The 22,006-nt window shown below is 42.5% G+C and overlaps 1 protein-coding gene across 1 annotated transcript in view; it reads right to left on the bottom strand.

The window, feature by feature from the left end:
• The window catches only part of LOC137261163 (leucine-rich repeat and IQ domain-containing protein 1-like), a 35,961-nt gene that overhangs the window by 6,000 nt on the left and 7,955 nt on the right, over positions 1-22,006 (bottom strand). The window contains exons 11-26 of the mRNA XM_067798865.1: positions 21,498-21,636; positions 21,114-21,266; positions 20,100-20,250; positions 19,021-19,214; positions 18,521-18,648; positions 17,666-17,739; positions 16,764-16,857; positions 15,363-15,530; positions 13,749-14,231; positions 12,795-12,930; positions 11,968-12,093; positions 11,794-11,846; positions 10,936-11,169; positions 2,837-2,931; positions 1,255-1,362; positions 860-877 (exon numbers count right to left, since the gene is read on the bottom strand). Coding sequence (XP_067654966.1) covers positions 860-877; positions 1,255-1,362; positions 2,837-2,931; positions 10,936-11,169; positions 11,794-11,846; positions 11,968-12,093; positions 12,795-12,930; positions 13,749-14,231; positions 15,363-15,530; positions 16,764-16,857; positions 17,666-17,739; positions 18,521-18,648; positions 19,021-19,214; positions 20,100-20,250; positions 21,114-21,266; positions 21,498-21,636 — 2,354 coding nt within the window. The remainder of the gene's footprint in view (positions 1-859; positions 878-1,254; positions 1,363-2,836; positions 2,932-10,935; positions 11,170-11,793; positions 11,847-11,967; positions 12,094-12,794; positions 12,931-13,748; positions 14,232-15,362; positions 15,531-16,763; positions 16,858-17,665; positions 17,740-18,520; positions 18,649-19,020; positions 19,215-20,099; positions 20,251-21,113; positions 21,267-21,497; positions 21,637-22,006) is intronic.

Below are 22,006 nucleotides of genomic sequence, written 5' to 3'. Positions count from 1 at the left end.
TTTGTTTTAGCCATTATTTTTCATCACAAGCAGCAAGTCATTTCCACACAACTAATGTAAGCATTCCTCTGAAAACCTTAAAAACTTTACATGGTTATTGATATTACAATATTATCAACAAGCACCATGGTGTGCGGATCCAAAATGGTTCCTCAGTGATGCATATGTATCGACACATTTAAGTTTGACAAAGAGAAAAACAGAACATGATCTTCTTAAAATAATTAAGAAGCTGTTAAGTGACCTTGTGAATTTAAATGTGTTCAAGCTAAAGGTGATCAAGCTAAATATAGCTGTGCAGACTACAGTTAGTGAGTGATTGGTTTGGCCAGTATTTTTGAGTCACACTGGCCAGTAACTTCTGTCCCCACTGTATTCTGTTTTGTTCACTGTTGTGTAATGTCACACCCATCTAGCTAAATATTCAAGTATGGATCAAACAATCTAGAGACCATAAATCCACACAATGTGGACACAATGACATGCCAGAGAAGAATAGTTTCCTGGGGACGTATATTTTGACCAACAGGTCATATTGTTCTGCTCTGTGTAGTGAGTGAGTTCAGTTTTAGTTATTTTTCAACAATATCCAGACAGGGAACACCATGCATAGGCTTCATATAATTTTGCCCATATGGCTACCCCACTGCCCCTTGCCATGTGTAGGCTTCATTTAGGAGGAAAGTTCAAAGTCAACAACACTAAGACTTTGACCACTATGGTCAAACCAAGGAGCAAGTGACAGCTACTGGTCAGTTTGTGACAGTGACATATCAGATCCTACACTAACACTTTCTACAAGCAGACACCATATCTGGAGACACAACACAGAGATACCACATATAGATACTAATCATACCATGTTTTCCAGTTTGGGCTAAAAATGGAAATAATCTAGGATAAGTATCTAGGATAAGTATCTAGGATAAGTATCTAGGATAAGTATCTTATATAAAACCAAATCCTCATTTACTAACTTAGAGTGAGTGCAGTCTTTGATCTTATAATGGTGATTTACTCTGATTTATTCTGATATAGCTCTGAATGTAGAGCTGAGTAATCCGTCAATCAGCAGAGAGACTTCCAACTTGTTCGTGTAAGGTAGCATTCAGACGAAAATATCTGATTCCTGTATCATCAAAATGGAAAACAATGCATGGGGTCTACTGTGCAGATTAGTTCTGAGTGTTTCTGAGACGTAGCCTTATGTTGAGATCTTAATTAAGCGTCAGCTAAATTATATTATTATCCTACCTTGAAAATATTCCTTCCTTGGTAGTGTTCGCCTTACAACTGCTCTTATTGGAGACAGCTTTGTTGTTTCTTCCAGTTTGCGAAACAAAGCTAGTCGTTGTTTAGGATCTGTAAAAAAAGAAATCATTACGATTTTCGTTTTGCCTTTGTAGTGAAATAGCATCCCATTCTTCAAAACATTTCAGATCAAAATTGGATTGGATATCTGTTTGGATTATTGTTTTTCTAAATAAACCTTAATAATCTGCATTATTTATTCAAGCAAATAATTTCCATGTTATGAATGTTTCTGATCTCCCAATGTGGAATGCAAACAACCAGTCACACATCAAAAATACATAAGTGATTGTGACACAAGGCAGGACTATATGCGCCCACCACTTAACAAACTGTTATATTTTTGTTCAGTTAAATTAAGTCGTACTTATCCATTTTAACAAGGAAGTCTAACATAGCTCTTTGTAGGCAGCCACACATTAAAAAATTATCACCAAGTTTTGCATTAATTGTAGATGTATTTTTGGCTTTGTTAGGCATGGTTTCTTTAAGAGCCTTACATTTTTTTTCATGGGCTGGACATTCAATGAGGTAGTGCTGAATTGTTTCTCCGCAGTTACACCTCTCACACAGAGGAGATAGGTCTTTATGTAAACTACTTATATATGCCTTTAATCCGCAATGTTCTAGCCTGAGTTATAACAACTTCATCTCTGCAACAACGCTGATGAATGTTAAAATGTTTTTTTACTACAGGAGAAGCAGTCAGTACTTAAGTCTACTTGTAGTTTCGTTGTCCCAATTATTCTGCCGAGAGGCATTTATTGACAATGTAATGATAAACCAGTAATCTCTTGGAATGAGCATAAGTGACTGAATATCTGGCCTTGGGCTGTTGCAAGCCATCTTATGACAGGTGTCAACTACTTCGTTTCCAACTACACTAACATGTGCAGGAATCCAAGCAATATCATAGCTGATGTACATGGAGTTTAGAACAGTATCAAGATGAAAGATGTGTTATAGAATGTCACTGCAAGGGCCTTGCACGCCTGACTGAATTGCTTGTATACCTGACAACAAATCAGTAAAAATTATTGCTGCATGTTCATTATCTCTTACCCATTTTAAAGCTTGAAGTATGGCTGTCAATTCTGCTGCAAATTACGGATCAGTCAATCTAAATCTTTTGGATAAACCAAGATCAGGAACAAGTTCCACCAACATGACCAGTTCTGGAAGACTGCGACTCAAAACTGTACTAAGAGTATGAGTTATATCCCCTATCATGATCTTTTATGTCCTGCTTTTCAAAATGAAATAAAGTGACCTATATCATGTAAAAGCCGCTCAAGAATGATGAAATAGACCAGGGATTGGGAAAGACAAGGGCTATGGGCCATTTTGCTTATTAGAAACAAAAATGGCCTATTAAGATTTTGAAGTTTACCATTGATACAAGGGTAGTGGCCCATTTTAAATTTAGAAAATGGCTAATAATCTTGAAAAAAATATTGTCAAAGTTGTCAATCCCCGTAGACATAATGTTTTTTAAACATTTCTGAATTGATAATTGCATCCATACCAAGTTTACTCAGTTTCTTTTTCTTCTCTGAGTTCAGCTTCATTTTCTTGGCTCTCTGTATCATCAGCTCTGCAGTCCGAGAGCTATGGAACCCCCTGAAGTAGAGTGAGTGAGTACTGGTTTTACGCGGTCTAAATAAACTTTGTCTCAGTATATTTCATTACACTCCATTACTGAGTCTAACAAACCCTAGTAGAAGGTCGTGTCAGGTAACTTTTGAGTGACCTATGACAGTCCAATCAATAGCAAGACGGTTAAATAGATTTAACCAATCAGACAACGGCTACTACTTGGGGATCGGAAGGACTTACAAAATATTCAGGTCACTGACACAGATCTCTCCACAAACAAAAATCTGCATAAAACACAGTTATTTGACCTGCAGTACATACGCTTTGGGGTTTCTGTTGACATGGTTACCATTAGCTAATATTTCTGCAAGATGACATCTTTGAATATTGCCAAAAAACACTATCTTTAGCGACTGTTTACTCACTTTTGTCATGGTTGTAACATGCACCGTGTGCATCACCTGGAAGCGATCGTACGCTAAATAGCATTCGGAATCGTTTGGGTACGAACCATTTTGAGATAAAAAGTTCAAAAGGTATGTGAGAATGTCCACTTTTGTGATTTGGTTAGCTGTGTTCTGATTGGTCAATCTCAAAAGTTACCTGACTCGACCTACCATAAGGTTTTGCTACACTCCGTAGTGGAGAGTAACAAAAAGTTTATTTAGACTGGCTTTTAGCAATTTAGCTTTTAGCAATATTCCAGCAATATCACAGCACCATAAATGGGCTTCACACATGTGGCGATTTGAACTCGGGTCTTTGTTGAGACAAGTGAAAGCTTTAACCACTAGGTTAACCCCCCCCACTGTCCCCCTGAAGTATAAGGTAGGAAGTTGAATACAGAATACAATACAACATACACAGTGAACTATGTTTTTACAACATGCAAACTGAAGCAAATAATCACCCATTGGTTATTTTTCCTGGCAGCCTGGAGTATATTCACGTTAAAATGCATACAACAACAACGGTTATATAGAATTAAAATTGGAGGTCTGTTTCATGCAACCACATTTTACTGTTTTTCTGTATATATATAAAGGGGAAATTTATTAAAATCTAAATATTTTAGATATTTAAATACTTACCTTACCATAGGTCTTATGCATATTACCTCAAGCTTCGCTAGTAGAGATCAGACAGACGTTGATTCGCCATTCCCTGAATGGCTACCTCGTATAATCTACGGATGTAGTCACGGAAGTGACGTGATCTCCCTACTCGCGGGAAAGCGAGCCATCCCAAAATTCACTTTTACTGGCAGCAGGAAAGAAAGGTCCGATGAGTCCAAAGTGGGGAGGAGCATCCAGCGTTGGGAGGGAGTCACCGCCCTATGGTAAGGTAAGTATTTAAATATCTAAAATATTTAGATTTTAATAAATTTTTAACTTACCTTACCATAGGTCTTATGCATATGGCTTCGACAGAGAGGACGGTGGTGTGGACTCCGGAGGACCTTCACATCTTCAGCAGACCAAGCACATGCACAGGAGACCCGGGAGACCAATGCCAACGTCACAGGGCAAACCTGGAAACAGGACAAAGGATAACCCAAGGGAACTCCAAAGAGAAACCGACGCACCCAGAGGGTGAGGTTAATCTTAAGACCAAAGGTAAGAACAACACAATTACCTAATGGGCGGAAGGCTGGGTAAGTTGCTGTGCAACCACCAACGGGCCAAAAGACTGAAGCCCCTCCATGTCCTCGACAGCCAAGTCCCTCAGGTAGTGTGAGGCAAAAACGGTGGACGACTTCCAAAAACAACCCTCCATAATCCGTGGCACCGTACAGTTCCTGTGGAGGGCCATAGTGGACGCCAGGGCTCTAATTTCATGGGGGTTGTTCGCCGTCGGATGGGGGAGTTTCTTGGCATCGTACGCCGCCAGGATAGTCGCACGAAGCCACAGAGCAATAGTGTTTCTATTAACTTCCCCCTTGCACGATGAAGAAAAAGGGATAAACAGTCTCTTTCGGGAATGTCTCTTCAAGGCAGACCTCTGGATGTAATATCTAAGGGCCCTGACTGGACACAGGAACTCCTCCTCCGTATCATGTCATCCGAGGATGGTCGATAAAGGCGGGATGGAGAACCGTCTATCTGGTTGCCCGGGAAGCTGATTCTTGGCAATGAAGTCCCACAGCAATCCCAAGTGGACTCGACCATGCCTAGCTTGTTCAAAACGCACTTGTGTGACATCCAGGGCATGAATCTCACTAACTCTAGCTGCCGTAGCTAGGGCAAGTAAGAAGACCGTCTTCCTGGACAACAGCTCGAAGGAAGCATCCTCTAGGGGCTCATATGGGGAGCCTCTCAAGTGTTGCAAAACAACATTCAGATCCCAAGCTGGAGGGCGGAACTTGACCTTCTGGTCCTCCAACTTGAACGCCTTCAGCAGGGCAACCAGTTCTGGAACTTTAGAAATCTGACGATCCGTCTTGACCGCCAAGACGGAGTTCAACGCTGACAAGTAGGTACCCAACGTACTCCCTTTGAGATGCTTGGAATTACGTAGAAACATCAAAAAATTCGCCACGAACTGTGGGGAAGCTGTCATGGGATCCTGTGATCTCTGAGCACAAAAGCTTTCAAATGAGCGCCACTTGTCATCATAGAGGGATCTGGTGGATGTCCGATGAGCTCGGGTTATGGCATTCGCCACATGCAAGGAATAGCCTTTCGCCCTTAATGCCTTCTGTAAATGGTCCAGCCGTGCAGATGGAATCTCAGCGGATCTGGATGGAGTTGTTGGCTGTGCGGATGACGAAGGAGGTGTGGCCAATCTGGAAGCTGAACCGGATCTCCGCTGACGAGGCGTCGCAGATCGGGGAACCACGGTCTGGCTGGCCACCAGGGCGCGACCAAAAGCAGTCTCAGGTTCTGTGTCTGCTTGATCTTGCCAATCACTTCTGGGAGAAGAACGGGTGGTGGAAAAGCGTACGCGTCTAGACCCTCCCACGACAGAGATAGAGCGTCGACTGCCCAAGCCTGTGGATCCGGTACGGGAGACACGTAAGTTGGTAGCTGATGATTGAAGCTGGTGGCGAAGAGGTCCACCAAGGGTCTCCCGTGGCGAAGGCAAATCTGACGAAACACGTCTGGATGAAGCATCCATTCCGTCGGTGAAGGTCTGCCTGGGCGCGACAACGCGTCTGCCAGAATGTTCTTGCAGCCGGGTATGTGTCGAACCCTGATTGTGATCCTGTTGCTGTCTAGCAGATCTGCTAACACGAACATCTGGTCTAGAAGTTGCTTGGACCTGGTCGTGCCCTGATTCCGGATAACCCAGACGACTGTGGAGTTGTCCGACGCCACCAGGAGCTTGGTGTTGGACAAAATCGGTAGCCAGCGGCGAACTGCTAGAATGACGGCTTGCAATTCCAGGTTGTTGATGTGCCACAACCTTTCGGCGTCGGACCACAGCCCTGAGGTCGTTCGGCCCGCCAGATGGGCGCCCCACCCTAGTAGAGACGCATCCACGAACAACTCGTGGTCGTGACTGGAGTCTTCCAAACAGACGCCGACGCAGACATTCGATTCTACCATCCACCACCGGAGATACTGATGTAGATGTGGAGGTAGAAGAACCCGTGACTTGAGGTCGTTCATCTGGATGAATGGTGACAGAAACCTCTGTAAGGGCCGTAGCATAAGGCGCCCTCTGAGAGTAAGATCCTGCGCCGATGTCAAAAGACCCAACAGAGACTGCCACTCTCTGAGGGTCATGGGTTGAGAGAGACCTCGATCCGCAAACGCCAGAATCTTTAGCCATCGATCTGGAGGGACCCTGACAAGATTGTCTTTTGTTAAAAATAATCCCCCGATGAAGGTCAGTTCTTGAGTTGGTTCCAGATGTGACTTGTTGGTGTTGACCATCCAACCCAGTTGATGCAGCAGGCGGGTGGAGAAGTCCAAGTGTTTGCGTAGCAGTAGAGGACTGCCGTGGTTGAGAAGGCAGTCGTCTATGTATGGATCGAAGTCCACTCCCCTTAGATGAAGAAACCTGGTAACCGGAAGCGTGATGCGTGTGAAAAGCCACGGGGCCGTAGAAATGCCAAACGGAAGCACCCTCCACTGGTAATGTATTCCGTTGAAGACGAACCTCAGGTACTTCCTGTGACGCGGATGTATGGGAACATGTAGGTAAGCGTCCTGTAGGTCCAGACTGGCTAGCCAAGCCCCGGGAGACAATTTGGCTCGAATCTGCTCTAGGGACGTCATTCGGAAATGAGGAGGGTCGGCCAGATACTGTCTGTTGAAGACCGCCATGTTGTGAATCATGCGCATCTTGTCGGAATCTTTCTTTGGCACCAGGAAGATGGGTGAGTAGAACCCCGGGGAGCGGTGGGGTTCCAGCACTGTCTCTATGGCTCTCTTGGATAACAGAATGTCGATATTGGACTCTAGGAGAGCTAGTTGGTGTTGAGGATATATCCGCGACTGGGGAGTAGATGTCAGCGGTGGAGTCTCGACCAATGGTAGTTTGTAGCCGGACTTCAGAATCTTGCTTACAAACGGATCCTCTAGGAATGACCAGTTGGGCCAGAAGATCCCTAGTCTCCCACCTACTGGAGTCGGATGGACAGGTACGACTGGGGGTGGGAGGTCCCAGTCGGAGACATCCACGGCTTCAGCGACCAGAGTAGGGGCGCTTGCCTCTGCCTCGCCCTGGCATCGAGGGGGTGTCCCGGCTGCGCTCCTGGGGCTTCCGCTGAGTGTCATTATCCTTGGTGCGGCCCCGTCCCCTCCCAAAGGAGGAGCGGATGGATTCCCTCCTGGGAATATAGCGCTTCTTTCCACTTCCTCTGGCTCTGCCACGAAAGGCAGAACCAAGCGCCTCAAAGGTAGACAGCGCGACTTCAGTGTTCGTTAATTCCGCGTGCGACTTGTAAATATCTGGAATCTTGTCGGCGAACAGAAACTTGGAAGTGAAGGGAGCCCGAAGTAATTGGTGCTTAAATTCCTCCTGCCAATTACATGTATCCAGGAAGCCGGAACGGCGAACCGAAGTTGTCATAGCCAACGCTGCACGTAAGTGACCGAGTAAGTCATGAAGAACTTTGCCCTGCCACTGGAAGATCGTCGTGAGATGATCCACCCTGGAGGCGTTGTCTTCTGATAGGTCTGCTGCAGCCGCTGAAGTAGCTGAGGCTAACGCCGAAATGGGTTTAAGCATACGCTTGAGTTCCGTGTCAATAGCTGCTAATTTGGAGTCCTGCACTTTATAAGCTGAGAGTGAAGAACTTGACAAGCGCTTGAGTGAGTCGTCCTGGGCTGCACCATTATCTGTGAAGTCTAGGCTGTGGATCTTGTAATCCGACTTCCTTGACTTAGACGCCTTGATCGTAGGATTCAGAGACAGCTTGGCAAAATCCTCGTCCAGGAGAGACACTGCCTCCGCCACCATAGGATGAGGTGGAATTAGTAGTTCCGGGGACAAACGGATGGACGCCGGATTATTAGGATCGACTGACGGAGAAGGACAGTCAGGTAGCCTGTCAGCAATCCACTCAAACACTGCCGATAGTGGTAGATAGGTGCCATCATCCTCGCCTACACCTGCCTCTTCTTCATAGTCAGGGCAGAAGTGTTGCTCCTCCAAATCTTCCCAAGAGACTGAAGTCGATTCCCGCCGCTGGGTGGAAGAGGTAGAAGGCGTCCGAGTAGAAGAATCCTTCAGTGAAACTCGCGAGGCCTCTGGTGAACGTGAACGCCGGGTTCTGGAAGAGCGCCGAGGAGATCTGGATCGCGAACGGAAGCGCCGTCGTCTAGGAGAGCGTGAGCATGAGCGCGAGCGCCGGCGCCGACTACGGTGAGGAGAACGGGAGCGCCGATTCCTTGGAGATCTGGACCATGATCTGCGTCTCGAGCGCTCAGCTTCTAAGCGCCGAGCGCGCTCCTCGTCTAGCTGACGTTGTAGCACCTCTTCTCTAGATAGCGTGTGAGAGATCCTGGGGATCCGGTAAGGCGCTGGCGGAGGCACAGGAGCCGGCGTCTGAACAAGCGCTGGCGTAGGTATAGGTGCTGGTATTGGAACCAGTGAAGGTGTCCCCATCAAGGCTGTAGACGCTGACGTGAGCATAGGCGCTGACGTAGGTGTCGGTGCTGGCATAGGCGTAGGCGTTGACGTTGAAATTAGTTCGGGAATCAAGGCAGGCGCTGACATGGGCGCTGGCACAGTAGCTGAGGTCGGCGCTGGCTCTCTAGTAGAAGTGCTGGGCGTCAGGAGAGACCGTAATAGCCTCTGAACTTCTGGGTGCGCTAAGGCGTCCGGACGGGATAAGTCAACAAAGGCGTCCGAGCGAAGTGGCTCCGGAGACGATCGAACCGGCGTCGTAGATGAGCGCTCCAAACCAGACGTCGGCGTTGGTGCTGTAAAGGTAGGCAGCTCCGGGTCGTCCTGTAAAGAACCTAAAGAAGAAGCTGGGGAAGACATTCTCCTCTTCCGCTGAGTAAACCTCTTTCTACGGACAGCTAAAAAGGTCTTGAAATCCGCCACAGAAAGACTAGTACAATGCTGACAGCGGCTGACAAGGGAACAGGTCTGCGATGCACAATCCGGACACCAGGGGTGGGGATCCTTGGCTGACTTCTGCCCCTTGCAGACAGTACAAAACTGCCGAGTCATACACAGTTAACTGCAACAGATAAAAACATACCCGAAGCGTGAAATAAAACAATAACGCTAGAGGTAGAAACGAAAAACACCCCTACATAAAAAATGCAGCAAAAGCGCACCCCCAACCTAAAGTGGGTACGCCTGTAAGCTCGCGACAGCGACGGCTAGCAACCAACATGGCTACCTGTGAAACATGCCACGTGGGACAAAAAAAACACATGAAAACGGCAAAAATCGGGAGGAAATACCATACAAAATAGCAGAACAGATGGAGGAAGTATTCCTGACGGAATAAAGAACCTCCAAGGCCGCCATGACACCTCACAAACAACGCAGGAAAACCCACATCGAAGTGAGAAAAAGAAAGAAACATTTACAACACGAGGTAGCAAGGTAAGTGAAGTTAAATTCAATTTAACTAACCACACACCTAGGGAAACAAGACATACCTACCTGTTGAACGACAACTTTATTCAACACAATAGAAAACTCCGAGCGAAACAAACACGTCTGATCAGACGAACGCTAGAAGTAAAAGTGAATTTTGGGATGGCTCGCTTTCCCGCGAGTAGGGAGATCACGTCACTTCCGTGACTACATCCGTAGATTATACGAGGTAGCCATTCAGGGAATGGCGAATCAACGTCTGTCTGATCTCTACTAGCGAAGCTTGAGGTAATATGCATAAGACCTATGGTAAGGTAAGTTAAAAATATATGGTTGTCAAATTGTGTAATACATTGAACATGATAATGAAGAATGATGGCAGAGCAAGCATAGTCTCTGTAATGTTAGACCTGTGAAGGCCTCGGGGTAGAATAGGCCTTAAGCAACCCATGCTTGCCATAAAAGGTGACTATGCTTGTCGTAAGAGTCGACTAACGGGATCGGGTGGTCAGACTCGCTGACTTGGTTGACACATGTCATCGATTCCCAATTGTGTAGATCGATACTAATGTTGTTGATCACTGGATTTTCTGGTCCAGACTCGATTATTTACAGACCACCGCCATATAGATGGGATATTGCTGAGTGCTGCATAAAAATAGACTCACTCACTCTGAAATGTTATGGTCCTCACATTACAGGAGTGCATGTGTATCACTTCAAAATGCTATTCAAAGTAGTTTTAGAAAAATGTTCATTATTTCATTTCATTTCATTATTCTGTTTTCGGACTCTGACTGATTGGTTTGCAACCAGATTTTAATCTGTTTCTGCCACCTTGAAGAGTTACAAATAAAAGACAGCTGCCATACTATATAGCTGGAATATTGCTGAGTGAAGCATAAAACAAAACACTGGTCAGCGAGCCTGACCATGCGATCCCAACTGTCATCTCTTATGACAAGCAACGGTTGTGGAAGATCAACCTGTTTAAATGTAATACAATAGCACAGCATCTACCATTCCTCTGCCAACTTCTCCTCCTTCTTTGAGAGGCCTGTACGATGAGTGTCAGTGAGACTTCTGATTGAAGATGGAGGACGTGGTGGGTGGGGACCCAAGTCAGACAGGGGTGAGTCAGCATTCCTCCAGGCCTGGCGAGGACGGTTGGGAGGGTTGACAGGGGCCAGCTCCAGCTTGAGTACATCTGGTGTGCCCCGACATCCAATTGGTGGTTTGCCCAGCACAGGATGGCTGTAATGCCAGTTTTTCAATGACCAAAAACTACAATCAGCAAAAATGCACCCAAAACATAGATGGAATATATTTAACTTTACATGGCCACACTATCCTAGTAAATGTGAACATTTTCGAGAAATATACAACAAAATGTTTCTGGGCAATTCCTTGTCCCTTCATCATCAGTCACCCAGAAATGTTGTGAAAACAATAAAGAAGAAGTTGACATCCATGACATTTTGTCGTATATTAGAATACCGACTTATAAATGCCTCTCAAGAACCTCATTTTCAAGAAAACTCCATATTTTTAACAAATTTATCACTTATTCTCTTGAGCTACATGAACATAAACTTGCACAGTTTGCAATATAAGGTGGTCATGACAAGTCTTTATGCTGTTATCAAGAATGTGATCATCCATTACTTACATCTTATAGAATGCTTTGGAAATAGTTTAACGTAAGTGGCCTAAAAATAGTATTTGGAAAGGACAAATACAACGGTACCCTTCACTGAGTTACAACAATATGCTCTCACAGAGTCACTGATCATAAGGCTAGCTGGTTCTTATTGCAGTTATGAGACTCCAGTCCCTACAGTGATAACACTCCATGCCATCTAAAAGCTGCTTTCTTACCTCTGTGGAATCTGGGGTGTTTCTGTTGGTCGCCAGCCCCTCTCTAGAGATTCCTTCAAGTATAGAAATGGTAATCATTAAACATGAAGGAAAACTTGAAAATGTAATCTTGATAGTCTTCCCTGAAATGATTGAAATGATGGGACAAATTGCTTTGAGTGCTCAGGCTGTTACCTCATCAAAGGTTAGATCATCCATATTGAAGTCATCCAAATCGGAGTCATCATCACCTCCTTCCCTCCTGGCATACTCCAGCGCAGCCGACAACTTCATCCGCAGGTTGTGTCCCCGCCATGTGGCCTGCAGGTGAAGATAGCATCATATATCTCAATGTTGCTAGGTACCACTTCACTTGATAATATGTTGGTGTAGGCATTAATGATGAAATGTTCATAATTACCTACTTCATAACATCTTGTAAATCTATGGCTAATAGAAGTGCCAATACACACTTTGTTGGAAATATTTTTTACTTTTTCAACTTGCTCTGTTCCCCTAGCATACTTGAAGTTGTCAGTTAAAATGGCAAAAGCACTTTCTATTATAAATCTGTTGCTGCCTTCTGGATTTGTATAATTTTGAAATAGAGGGTCATTTAGTTAGCCCCTTTTCATGTACATTTTCCCCCTCTTCCCTAACCAGTCCATGTTGCACTTATCACAACCCGGCCAAGAAAGTTAGCAAACATGGGATAGCTACAACTATTTGGACAGACAATCTGACTGTAAAGGCTTTTAATTTATAGAACTGATTGCTAGTATATATCCATGTATTTGAATGATAACATAACATGTATTCCAAGTTATCTTTGGTGTTATATCAGAATTTCTATAATGTTCTGGAATGGTAATTATATGGCTACAGTGATAATTAAAGTAAACATTTTAAACACTTCTCATATTCAACTGTAAACTTGTGCTAAAGAATGGTGACACGTAAAGATTATCTTAGTACTACATTGAACAGAACACTGGCTGCAGAGTCTCCTTGCTGTAGTTCACCTGTATTCTTGTGGCTGCTGTGTGCAGTTCCTCCAAAATAGCCAATTCGTCTGGAGGCAGATTCTGTAGTGAGGCTCGAAGGTTCAGGTGATTTTGAGCAGCATCAGCAGGCCAAGCTGTGGTCTGTGGACCAGTTCTAAAGCAAAGACAAAGTAACTCAATGAAGTAGAACTCTCCAGTCAGCATACTTATTTATGCACAACATTACTGGTTGATGTAAAAACTGACAAGCCAAATTAAAAAAAAAAAGTCTCATATGTTATACAGAGAATTTACTCAAGTGACAACCAATGTCAATTGCATTAACACAAGTTGATAATGTTAAAGAATATCTGAGGCTTGCCTAGGATAATTTTTCTTTTACCAGAAAGTCTTGACAGATTTAATATACAATTCTGACCATTAGTGTTGTAGTGTAGCAGTGCCATTGCTATGTCATGTAATTGATGATATGAAAACATTGTGATCTCCTGTAATTGATGATGTCAGGCCATTGTACAAAATATACTGTCAAAACAATATCTCGTAGAAGACATTTAATCTCACCCAAGCAAAATCTACTGTGGGAGCACAGTTTTGGATCATTAATGAATCATATCAAAACGTTAATATAACTGAGAAGATGTTTCTGGATAACTGCAGGGTGTGTCTCTAGATGCTACCAGTTGCTTGGAAGTTATTGGTCAATAGCATGATGTTAGTATGGCATGTGTGTCTGTGGCACACCCTGTTGAATTGGCTTTAATACATGGAACAACTAATTTCTCAGGTTTGCTATATTTCAGCATCTCTGTGGTTATTTAACAGGTATGCAGCCCTGCGGACCTTGTGAATGCTATCTGTAACAGTGAAGTTCCTGCACAGATGGTTTGGCTCCTGATGAAGATGATGAAGACAACAGACACATGATCAAACAAAAGCTAGATACCTTTACATACTATCTATCTGTCTTACCTGTGTTCTGTTTTCTGATTTCCACTGTCCATGACCTGTGATGTATCACATTTGAGACTGCTTTCAAACAATTTCTTGGCATCATCACGTCCTCCATGAGCTTCAGCAGCAGCAGCACCACCACCATTGCCAGACACAGTTCTGGCCTTCAAGGCATTCTCAAACAAGTCTCTGGGATTATCAGATACATGGACAACATCTTTGTTGGTCTTCTCATCCTTCTTGCTGCTTGAGGTCAGAGCCTTTTCAAACATTTCTTTCGGGCTTAGATAGGAATCTGTGTCTTTTGGAAGGACTTTAGCCCTGGCAGATCGTGGTCGACCAGACTTGGGTGTTGTTGGAGCAGTGGGTATTGTCACAGACACCTCACCATATTCGTGCGCATAGCGGTGTTCTACCGCCATTTTGAATGACTTGTCACAGTAGCGGAAATACACATCACATAATGCCAAGTCATCGACTTGAGACTTGGATTCAACAGTCCTAAAAACAAAGTCAAATTTTATGTAAGTGCCTCTCTGCCGCAATTAGTGCCTTACTGTAGATTACGTGAATAACTATAACAAAATCATACTTTATAATACCAGCAAATGTTTCCTATAGCATTTACTACTGAATCGAAAACTGTCTTATTGTAGAAACTAGTGCTCTACTTTAGCAAGAACTGTCTTATTGTAGAAACTAGTGCTCTACTTTAGCAAGAACTGTCTTATTGTAGAAACTAGTGCTCTACTTTAGCAAGAACTGTCTTATTGTAGAAACTAGTGCTCTACTTTAGCAAGAACTGTCTTATTGTAGAAACTAGTGCTCTACTTTAGCAAGAACTGTCTTATTGTAGAAACTAGTGCTCTACTTTAGCAAGAACTGTCTTATTGTAGAAACTAGTGCTCTACTTTAGCAAGAACTGTCTTATTGTAGAAAATAGTGCTCTACTTTAGCAAGAACTGTCTTATTGTAGAAACTAGTGCTCTACTTTAGCAAGAACTGTCTTATTGTAGAAAATAGTGCTCTACTTTAGCAAGAACTGTCTTATTGTAGAAAATAGTGCTCTACTTTAGCAAGAACTGTCTTATTGTATAAATAATGCTCTATTTTAGCAAGAACTGTCTTATTGTAGAAAACAGTGCTCTACTTTAGCAAGAACTGTCTTATTGTATAAATAATGCTCTAATATAGCAAGAACTACCTTACTGTATAAATAATGCTCTGATGCAGCAAGAACTGCCCTATTATAGAAAATGGTGCTCTAATGTAGCGACAATGAGTGAATTTCTGTAGCAAGATATGCCACATTATCATGTGGTAACAAAGGTGCCCTACTAAATCAGTCAGTACTGTACATTTAGAGTAAATGGTTGGTTGTTTTGTTGTTTAACACCACACTCAGCAATATTCCAGCTATATGGCAGCGGTCTGTAAACCTGACAATCCAGTGATCAACAGCATGAGCATCATTCTGTGCAACTGGGTTAGATTGCATCAACCAAGTCACAAGCCTGACCACCCAATCCTGTTAGTTGCCTGTAACAACAAACACGGGTTACTGAAGATCAATTGTAACCTGAATCTTCATGGGCTGTTGGGTTAAATAACCTACTGTAGCAATGTACTTACTGTAGCTCCAGTAAGAAGGCATTTCGAACACTGGTGTGGAACTGACACTGTGTCATACACATGACCTCAAAGTCAGTGTTAGGTTGAAGGACAGTTGTACTGCTAGGAAAGGTTACTGCTGTACCATCTAGAGTCTTCAGTCTAGGAAAAACCTTCATAAACGTTTCACTGAAAAGTGGAAATTCACCCAAAGTGATATATATTGGTGAAGAGCTTGCATATTGACATATGTGTAAAGCGATTAAGATGAGATATTTTGGTTTATGGATAAACATATAAGAAACAATAGAACCGAGCATAAAATTCAATAAAGAGTGAATCCATTCATCCATCCATCTGTGCATCCAAATGTCAGTCCGTTAGTTTGTTTGTTTATGTTTGAGAATAGTCTGATATTACTGACTACTGACGCAGATAAACAAAATATTACTGGCTGTTGATTCTAATATCAACAGCTTATCAGACATAACGTATCCATGGTATGGCTGTACCCAGTCTATCTCTTTAGTTTCAGTATTATTTGTTACACTTGTCTAACAAACCACAGTAGGAGGTCACGTCAGGTAACCCTTGAGCGACCTATGACCATCCAATTAAACATGAGACGGTCAAATAGATTTATCCAATCAGACAATGGCTACTGTTCAGGGATTGTTGGGACTTACAAAATTCCCTGTCACTGACACTGATCCCTTAACCAATGAAAATCCACATAAAACACAGATATTCGACCTGTAGTATAAATGCTTTCTGATGACGTGCTTACCATTAGCCAATAATTCTGTAAGCTGACATCCTTGAATATTGACAAAAACATTATTGTCAGCGAATGATTACTCACTGCTGATAGCACTGTAACGTGCTCCATGTGTTTCACCCAGAAGCGATTGTACGGAAAATAGCATTCAGAGATCATACAGGTACAAACTTTTTCGATGTAAAAGTTCAAAAGGTATGTGTGAATGTCCACTTTTGCAATTTGGTAAGCTGTGTACTGACTGGTCAGTCTCAAAGGTTACCTGATGCAACCTCCAAGTAAGGTTTGTTTGACTCGGCAGGGGAGTGTAACAAATAATACTAAGACTAGATTTACTAGGACTGGGCTGTACCTGGCCACGCAGATATTGAATACTTCTCTTACAAAAAGACATACATGGAAAACTGTGAAACAACCTACATTTAATCAATGTAAACCATTCCTTTTTCCCAGTTAACTATCTTGACCAACCCCCATACATAACATAGGCAAATAAATGGAAAATACAGATCAAATCATATTGATAACTGTACATTCCATAAAATATATTTAGGCATGCTCTATAAATTTAGTGAAAGACTTTCTAATTAAATTGAAGAGCTGCATTCTTTTTAACTGACTGAATGGGTTCAACAAACACTCACTTGTATGTGACCCCATCAGTGGCTGGGTTGTCATGAACACTGAGGTCCTCAACATAAGGGAGATGACTGAATGCTGAACACAGTCCTTCCAGATCTGAAAGAAACAGAGACTGGTATAAATTCTTGTAGGTTCATCGATGCTACTATGTTTGTTGCTGTTTTTTCTTTCAATAAAACCTCAGAGGACATTGTAGTAGTCTTTGGATTAAGGTTTCTATCCACCCCCTAGAAATGGCAAATTCCAACCTTTGGACAACTTTGAAAAATTATAGAGGAAAGTTAACAGACTTGCTCATTAGGTGACCTATGACTAGCCATACATTTGGGTCTTAATAAATCTGGTACCTGAACTGAATGCTTCAATGCATATACTACTCAAAAGCAGTAAATCCCTAATTTTTAAATTATGACCATAGTTAATCTGTACAGTAATGACATGTTGAGTGACAGCTTGTTAAAACTCCTTTTTAGTAAAATGTATCTGCACCTCTTAAGAATATAAAAATTTGTGTTAAAGCTTTAGAATTTCCTTCTAAAAATTTTAGAATTAGATTTAGACAGAATTTAGTCACATCAACACATTTTGTTCTGCTGTAAATCCAGTATAACGTACTAAATTAAAAAACACTTTTATCCTCTTCATACAAGCTTAATTAATTAACAAATGTTTCTTGGCATCAAGAACATTTGATATGAAAGTATGATGAGTGAGTGAATATGATTTTACGCCACTTTTAGTTATAGTCCTGCAAGATTATGATGGGGACACCAGAAATACGTTGCCCATGTGGGGAATAGAACCCGGGTCTTCAGTGTGACAAGTGGATGCTCTAGCCATGAGGCTACCCCACCACCCCCAAAGTCAGATGAAATTGTGCAAAAGATCACTGATGACAACTGACCCAACAGCTGGTTGTTGCTGATGTCCAGGTTCCGAAGTAGGAGCAGATTGTCCACTACATCCACCTCAGTCAGGCTGAAAATACAACACCTACTTAGCAGGCAGTCAGCATTTTGTTTTTATAATGTATGATTGTGTTCATTATTGATGTACTTCTGATGGTGGATTAGCAAGTAGTCATGGTTGCTGGGATCATTCATATACTATAACAAATGTAGGGGATACTGGATTCATTGATTCAATTGATGAAATGTAAATGATGATGCAAAGGAGGAAAGACATGATGAAGATCAATTAAGGGAAAATGTGACAATATATTCCATTCATTTAGAAATGTTTAATCTGTATGGATATATATTACTTTTTCTCATTTGCATTGGCATTGGCTAATGCAATGCTTGCAAAAAGGAAACGGGTTAGTGTTGTTGTACAGTCCATATATGGCCAACAAAGCCTTTGGAAGATTTGGAACTGCGTAATGCATTGAAATAGACATGGTGTTACAATTAGAATGGGGTATCTCGGTTTTGACTGAGACATGCTGGCTTAGCTATATAATTGATGATATACATTTAAGGACATAATGCCAGTTGTCTGTCGTTGCGTCAGTTTTCTTCTCATCTTTTGAAAAATATTTAGGGAGCAGACAGTCACTTTTTCAGTAGAGAAAGTTTCCCTTTCATGCCATGCACATAAAAGTTGCTGTTGCCAATTGGCAACTTGAGAAAACAATACGGAAATGGAATTTTGTTCGGTAACAGCAGCTTGTTTGGTAAAACCCGACACTGGTCTATCCCCTAACTTTTTTTTGACTGGTATTGCTACAAGAAATGCTGATAATGGTGCACTGACTGACCTGTTTTTGGCGAGGCTGAGTGTAGTGAGGAGAGGCAGCCAGCCGGAAGTGAGTCCTTCCAGGGAACTGATGCTGTTGTCTGACACATCACACTCCTCCAGCAACACTTGGTTCCTTACATCAGGGAACTACACATGGAAGAAGTGACTGCATTGGTTTTGTTAGTTAGCAATGTGTTGTACCTGTACTATGTACATGGGATTCAAACCTGGACTCAGGCCTGACAAGCCAGGGGTTTACCAAGAAGGCTTTGATGCAGCCTCTTACACAGAAGCAACATCTTGATGGGAGACACCAGAAATGGGCTTTACACATTCTACCCATGTGTTGAATTCAACCTGGACTTTCAGCGTGATGAGAAAACACCTTAACCACTAGGCTATCACACCACCCTTATTTTTAAGATTTGATGAATACTTATTAGATGTGCTGTAGAGAGAATAAGTTTTGATAAGCTCCATACATTCAGCACAATAGCCAACAAATTTAGTGGGTGTTACCTGCAGTAGGTTGTTAGCGGACACGTCCAGCCTCTGCAACAGGCACAGCTTGTGGAGACCATCAAGTCCCTGTAGGTGGTTGTAGGAGAGGTTGAGATGCTGCAGTGTTGGGACATCACTGATACCACTACAACTGATGAGCTGGTTGCTGGACAATATAAGGGTGTGCAGCCGACGAAGGGGATCTAGACAACCTGGTTCAGGGGAAAACAGACAGTGAACGAGTGAGTGAACGAGTGAGTGTGTGAGTGTAACTTTAGCTGTTCAGTAAATGCCAGGAATAATCTATGCTCGATATCTCCAGTGTATACTTTCCCGTAAGTCTCCACTATACCCTGGATGCATCTACGGGTCACCCCATAATTTTTATCCCTTTGCTGACTCTGCATTCTCACAGTAGCCAATCAGCTAAGCCGGTGTTACAATTGAGTTTGTCAGTTTCAACAAAGATAAGGGTCACAGCTGCAAATGTTTGCTTGCAGTGTGACTCAGATATGGGGGAAATCATACAGACAAATTGACACGTCCAAAACTTTTTAAAAAATAATAAGAACTCCTTCTACCACTTTCAGAGAACCTCTGCATAGTTTTTATCTTTAAGCTTAATCAGTTAGATAATGTAAAAGCCAAAGTGAGTTGTGATTGCTACGCTCAACTTCCCAGCGTGGACACCTGATTGGCTGAAAAACCATCCAAGCTGTAGATGCATCTAGGGCATAGTGGAGACTTATCGGAACGTATGCGCAGGAGATATCGAGGATGGGAATAATCAAATTCACAACTATCTTTGGAGTTGACAAACCAGTGGCTAAAATCATGAGCAACAGTTCATGGTAAATGGTACAGAGCACACCTAATTAACCTGAAAGAAACTTGATATTCAGCACACCAAGCTTACCATAAGAAATGACTAATGAGATTTACATGGTCTCGCTGATCAGGATGGCACATGACATCTTATCTCAACTGCATTGATATATGCTCATGATGTCAATCACTGTATTATATGGTCTCAGGTATTAACCGTCTTATACGTGGAGTGTGGTATTGAACTACAAACAAACAAAAAACCAAATCACCTAATCTTGTTATCCTGTTACAAGACAGGTCAAGCCAGCGGATGTTGGTGCAGCCGTCGAGCCCATGTACGAGGGACAGGTTATTGTTGGAGAGGTTAACGATCTGTAGATTCCCCAGGTCTTTCAGGTCAACATACTCCAGCTTGTTATTCTGAAAGAAGCAGTCATTGAACTGGATGTTAGGCCACTTTGGATACTATGTAATCAACTTCACAGCTTGTTAGCGTGATCTTGGGGGAATGCTCAACCTGATGGAACAGCAACACTTGCTATATTTGGGGTTACGCTTTCACAGTAAAGTACAGATTCTAGTACTTTTGATGGGTTGCGTCCCATCCAGGATTCAAACCCATACCTTCAGAGTCAAGTCACCACCAGCACATGTCACCTACTAAGCCATCACAGCTTCCACAAACATAGAAGTCGGACAACTGGAAGTCTGGACCCCAGACTTTGTGTACCCCTCTGATAAGTGTAACCTGAAATTTATGTGTGGTATCTGAACACTCTCCTGATGGTATTGTGTATTCACTGACGGAACAGATTCTGTATAGTAACTGCTCGGCTGAAGCCCACTGATATGAGCATAGTGGAGAAAAACCGACAAGCACAACTGAGGAACTAAACTCAGAACAAAGTGACTCATTAGACCACAAGGCAAACCATGCTCAAAATGAAGGCATTAGAAGATCCATGTTATGAATGTGTGATAGGACACTCTCAAATACTGAAAATGAAACACCCCAATATACCTTGTCCACATGTCAAGAAACATTGTTACGCCACTAGTGCTGTGTTTTGTTCATTTCAAATATCTACAAGAATAGAAACAAGTTAATGAAAGAGCTTGTATTTTAGTCAGTAATAAGGAAGATGCTTGGGTCCTCTTCAGTCATTTCCTTTTAATAAGATCCCTCTAGAAGTTTTAATACTGAACATATTTCAGATATAACAAAGTAATTTTTTCTATCATCATTTTTTGACCATACAAACTCATATCTTGTCATAACTGACCTTCATGTTCAGATACTGCAGCTGCCTACATTCATGAAGACTGTCCAGGGCAACCAGATTACAGTTAGTCAATGTCAGGGACTTGAGACCCCAGCATTGACTGAGGGTGGACAATGTGCAGCCTGGAAGATCACTCAGTTGGACAGTGGTCACCTGAAACAAACAGTAAGATATCTGAGGTACAACCAACTGATGGTTTACCCATGGTGTGTCACTGTAGTTCAAACATGATGAGTAACTCCTGTTTGGTCAAATCCGCAGAATTATGCATCTGCACAGAAAATGCTCATCCCTGAAGCATGGTATGGATTAAAAATGTTTAAGGTCAATAAGGTAATCTTGGTGAGGGTGAATCCCTAAGATGAATGTTTTGCGTTTCCTCACTTGTTTCAGTGTAGCAACTCGGGCTGCTGCTGTAATGACATCCTCAGACAGGGGAGGTAACTTCTTAGCTGACGAGGGTCGTCTTGGCGGCTTCTTGGACACACCTCCTTTGAGTTTCCATGGCTCATTGCTTACTTTACTGAAAAATCATTTTAAATGTAAGGACAGTCTAAGCACATGTGTCGCCTGGATTCTTTTCTAGGGACCAGCTCTATCTCATAATTACCAAAAGGGACCATGAAAGTGTATAAGATATTGCTAGCATGCTATTCTTCCAGTCTATTGAGCAATCTATGACTAAGACATTGAAGTCTTAGTTACGTTCTCAGCATCATTTTCATATTTTGTGATAATTATTATACAAGCTTACAAGCCTAAACAAAATAATATCAGATTCCTGTTTGTAACTAATGGCTAAAGTCACAGACTGCTATTGCTAATTTTTATCATGACAATGCATATATGTTGTTATAATGAGTCAGCTATCATTCCATGTTGAGAAAAACCAC

The sequence above is a fragment of the Haliotis asinina genome, chromosome 14 (assembly GCF_037392515.1).
Source record: "Haliotis asinina isolate JCU_RB_2024 chromosome 14, JCU_Hal_asi_v2, whole genome shotgun sequence".
NCBI classification, from domain to species: Eukaryota; Metazoa; Mollusca; class Gastropoda; order Lepetellida; family Haliotidae; genus Haliotis; species Haliotis asinina.
Note: the sequence above shows the minus strand (reverse complement) of the source record. Positions and strands in the feature narration are given on the sequence as shown.